The sequence below is a fragment of the Brassica oleracea genome, chromosome C1, assembly GCF_000695525.1.
Source record: "Brassica oleracea var. oleracea cultivar TO1000 chromosome C1, BOL, whole genome shotgun sequence".
Classification (NCBI taxonomy): Eukaryota; Viridiplantae; Streptophyta; class Magnoliopsida; order Brassicales; family Brassicaceae; genus Brassica; species Brassica oleracea.
The window spans coordinates 16677792-16682261 of NC_027748.1; the positions used below are offsets into that span (position 1 = coordinate 16677792).

General features: G+C 48.7%; 1 protein-coding gene across 1 annotated transcript; it reads right to left on the reverse strand.

The window, feature by feature from the left end:
• Window positions 1-2909: 2909 nt before the first annotated feature.
• On the reverse strand, window positions 2910-4469 carry LOC106333302. The gene is made up of 4 exons (XM_013771766.1): window positions 4377-4469; window positions 3970-4317; window positions 3409-3720; window positions 2910-3296 (listed from the first exon to the last, which is right to left on the reverse strand). The coding sequence occupies exons 1-4, from the start codon at window positions 4467-4469 to the stop codon at window positions 2910-2912; spliced, it is 1140 nt and encodes a 379-aa protein (XP_013627220.1).
• Window position 4470: the final 1 nt, after the last annotated feature.

A 4470-nucleotide genomic window follows, 5' to 3' on the forward strand; every position in this document is an offset into this window, starting at 1 on the left:
GAGGATGGCTGTTCTGTTTGATTCCCTCATGGCAGTCCGTGAGAAGGACCTGGCTCTGGCAAGCGTCGAGGGAAGCCTGAACGAGATCCACCTGCTCAACGGCGACATGGCTCCGACTCTGGACTCCGAAGAAGCCAGGCTGCTGTCTCGCAAGGAGGAGTTGAAGGCTTCCGACGGGGACTTCGACTCGATCCTCTCTCAGCTGCAGTTCGAGTGAACCCTCACGCCGTGTTCGGGAGAGACCAGGGGGAGGCGATGGCTGTGAGGTTGAGGATGAAGGTGGTGCTCCGAGGAGTGCTTAGGGTAACGATCCTTTCGGGGATTTTTTTTTATTTTTCGTTTTTGCCTATTTGTGAGGCCACAGTTTGCATGTTTCGGGACTGGCCGTTGGTGGCTTTGAATCTCTGCCCTTGTTAGGGCTTTTTGTATAATGCTTGGCTCAATCTATAAAACTTTTTTGGCTTATTATAAATTGAGAGAACTCCGGGTTTTTCGAAGTTAGAGGGCGAAGGAGTGAGTTGTCGTCTCATTCCTTGCCCCCGGATGGTCACTGTATCCATAGTCTGTTGAGCGCGCAGCTTTTGCTTGTGCGAGGACTCGTGAAAACGTATAGACTTAAGTGAAGAGACAAGTTTTGGGATCTCATATCGGGACATCGATATTATGCCTTTGAGATGTCAGGATCCAGCAAGACTGGATTTACGGCAAGACCTAGGTTTACTTTCGGACTAAGGCTATGCGATGACAAGTCGGCTTTCGTTTTGCTTGTTTGCGATTTCAACCTGATTCGTACCGATATAAAGTCCGCGAGATTTCTACCTGATTCGTACCGATATAAAGTCCGCGAAGTGTTATCGGCTTATATGACTTGTCTTGGTATGAATCGAGCTACTTCCAAAGGCCGTTTGGAGGTGCTGGCCAAAATTTTGGATTTTCTTGTATAGAGCGCTATGGTATCCTTGTCGGATGTAAGAGAGCCTATCCTTTCGAGGGCGGCTAGTGTCTGTTTAGGACGTTCGGGTTCGTTTGTTGTGATCAGCAACAAAGAAGTGATGCCATTTTACAGGCATTTTACCGTTAGAGGTATGTTGATTTTGGAAACAAGAGTGTTGTTTCCATAAGTGTTGGAAAGACCGTAACTTCAAGCGTGTTGCGACGTCTCACAGTGCCAGAAGTTAATCTTTTTTTGTTTTGAGCCGCGTTTTTCTTGCAGGCTTTTTACCAAGGATGTTTTTTTTATGAGCATTCGTGGGTTTGTTGGTTTTAGCGTGATAGCTGATTTAGGCGTTCTGGGCGAGTTCTGGACCGCCGTTCTAGCCGTTTGTTGGATAGTGGGCTTAGCGATTGAAGCGTCGCGTTGTTTTTTTTTTGTAAAAAGTTTCGAAAAGATCGACTTTTTGAAAGTTGTGGGAGTATACGAGTATACGAGTATACGAGTATACGGGGATTGCTGAACTCACTGGGCGAGCTGCCTACGTACCCGTCTTTCGTAGTTCTTTGGATCCACTTTTCGATTTGTGGTAGTATTTCTTAAGATGCATCGCGTTCCAGGTTCTTTGGATCTTGACGTCCTGCATGTTTGCGATTTGGTATGATCCTGGTCGGACGACCTTTATAACCTTGTATGGACCTTCCCAGTTTGCTCCCAGTTTTTCTGCGTTACATTTGGCAGTGTTTTGGAAGACTTTGCGAAGGACCAGGTCGCCTTCTTTGAACCTGCGATGGCGAACGTTTGAGTTGTAGAGTTTTGCGGCGGCGTGCTGGTAATTTTGGATTCGTATGAGAGCTTGATCTCGCCGCTCGTTAATAAGATTGAGTTCGTCCAGCAGCATCGCGCTGTTAAGATCTTCTCGTTTGGGGAGGAATCTTCTCCGTACTCTGGGAAACTCTACTTCCGCGGGGATCATACATTTCGTTCCGTAAATGAGGGCGAATGGGGTTTCACCCGTAGCCCGTCTCGGGGTCGTACGATGCGACCAAAGAACTCCTTCGAGCTCTTCTGCCCATCGCCCCTTTTTGGCTTCTAAGCGCTTTTTTAACCCGTCGAGGACGGTTTTGTTGATGGTGTCTGCCTGCCCATTGCACTGCGGATATCTGGGAGTCGACTTAGTCAGTCGTATCTTCCACTTCTCGCAGAATGCTTCGAATCGGGTAGAGATGAACTGAGATCCGTTGTCTGTCACGATTTTGTAAGGGACCCCGTGTCTGGTGATGATGTTCTTTCATACAAAGTTCTCGACTTGTACGTCTTTGATACTTGCGTAGGAATCTGCCTCTACCCACTTTGAGAAGAAATCCGTGAAGACCAGGAGGAAGCGTTTCTTCTTCGTGTTTTGTAATGGCCCGACGATATCCATGGACCATCGCATGAAGGGATACGGAGACGAGATGGAGGAGAGGACTTCCGCGTGTTGATGGATTGTCGGTGCGTGCCTTTGGCATTTTTCACACTTCCGTGCGAACTTCTCGCAGTCTTTGATCATAGTTAGCCACTAATAACCATGGCGCTTTATTTTTACGGCGAGAGATCTTCCGCCGGAGTGGTTCCCACATGATCTGGAATGAACCTCCTCCATTACTCTTCTTGCTTTTTCGCTTTCGGTGCAGGTCATGAGCGAGCCGGAGAATCTCCATTTGTAGATTTCTCCTTCTACCGTTACATATCACGCGGCCTGGGTTTTGATTTTGTGGGCCGCCCATTTCTCAGTGGGAAGCGTCCCGTTGATTATGTATGCTCGGATTGGCTCTAGCCATGGCCTGTCGCAGCCGTATTCCGACTGATCCACGTTTTCTTCTGGTGGGTCTTCAACGTCCTCCGCATTTTCGATTTGTGCTCGAATCAGATTGGCGACCACTGGTGGTCCGATGCTTGGGTGTTCGATGAACTCAACGGGGATTACTCGTCTTAATCAAGAATCCGAACTTGATGCGAGTGCGGCCAAGGCATCCGCCTGAGTTTTTTCCGAGCGAGGAATCCTAGTGAGGGCGAAGTGGTTGAAGTCTCGGGAGAGGTCTTGGATGGGGTTTAGATATGCATCCATTCTTTCGTCCCTCACTTCGTATTCTCCGCTGTATTGATTTGCGACTAACTGAGAGTCACAGCAAGCGTGAATGTTGCGGATCTTAAGCCCATGGACTAATCGTAATCCTGCGACGAGTGCTTCATATTCGGCCTCGTTGTTCGACGCATGGAATTCCAATCGGAACGACTGCTCCAAGACTTCGCCGGTCGGAGACGTGAGCCGGATTCCAATCCCGGATCCTTGTTTGGACGACGATCCGTCGACGTGAAGGATCTAGGTTGAGTCCGGTTTAGTGTTTTTCATATTCCCCGTGGGCAATTCTACCAAGAAGTCCGCTAGTACTTGAGATTTTGCGCAGGTTCTTGGGCGGTACTCCACGTCGTACTCGCTTAGTTCGATTGCCCATTTTGCAAGTCGTCCCGACTGACTCGGACTGTGCATTCATGTTGTGGGCGTTAAGTTTTGCAAAGCACTCCTCCAAATGGGAGATGTGGTCGTGCTCATCAAGAGACTTTACGAGCATGTCATCGATGTATACCTCCATAGTCTTGCCGAGCTGTTCGGAGAAAATTCGATTTACAAGTCGCTGGTAAGTGGCGCCCGCATTCTTGAGACTGAAAGGCATTACTTTGTAGCAATATGTTCCCCGATCGGTGATGAACGCAGTTTTCTCACGATCGTCAGGATTCATCATGATCTGATTGTACCCAAAGAAGGCATCCATAAATGATAAGAGTTTGTTCACTGCTGTTGCTTTGACCAGTCGGTCGATGTGCGGGACTGGGAAGCAATCCTTTGGACATGTCTTGTTGAGATCGGTGAAATCGACGCATACTCGCCAATTGCCGTTTTTCTTTTTGACCACGACCGGGTTAGCGAGCCAGTCTGGATACCTAACTTTTGTTATTGATCCGACCTTCAGGAGTCTTTCGACTTCCTCATTTACCGCGGTGGCACGCTCCGGTCCTAGCTTCCCTCTTTTTTGTTTGACGGGTTTGTAGGTCGGATCGATGTTAAGCTCATGACACGTTATGCCGATATCAATCCCTGGCATATCTTCCGCGGCCCAAGCGACCGCATTGAGGTTCTTTTTGAGACATGCGATGAGCTCTGTCTTTAGTGGCTCGCGGAGGTTGGCTCCAAATCGTTCCGGAGAGGATTCGTCGAGGCAGATCGAAATTACCGGTTTGCAAGTCGGTTCGCGCTTCCCTTCTAGGGCTTTGGCCTTTTGAGATTGCCAGAAGACTTCCGAGTCTCGTTCCGGGGCGTTCTCATCGAGAGTCAGCTTTCTTTTCTTTTTATGGGAAGTTTCGATCGCAAATTCTTTCTTTTTAACTCGGCGGCGAAACATACTTGCGACATCCTGCGGTCTCCTTGTATAGTTTCGACTCCACGAGGGGTTGGAAACTTAAGGCACAGATGGAATGTCGAAGGGATCGCTCGCATG

Excerpts from the sequence above, each read along its gene's own strand:
- LOC106333302 (XM_013771766.1), bottom strand. The coding sequence starts at position 4,469 with ATGCGAGCGATCCCTTCGACATTCCATCTGTGCCTTAAGTTTCCAACC. Across the intron at positions 4,318-4,376 it reads GAGACCGCAGGATGTCGCAA|AAAAGAAAGCTGACTCTCGA; the intron begins GTATGTTTCGCC and ends TCCCATAAAAAG. Across the intron at positions 3,721-3,969 it reads GACCGGAGCGTGCCACCGCG|ATCATGATGAATCCTGACGA; the intron begins GTAAATGAGGAA and ends GGGTACAATCAG.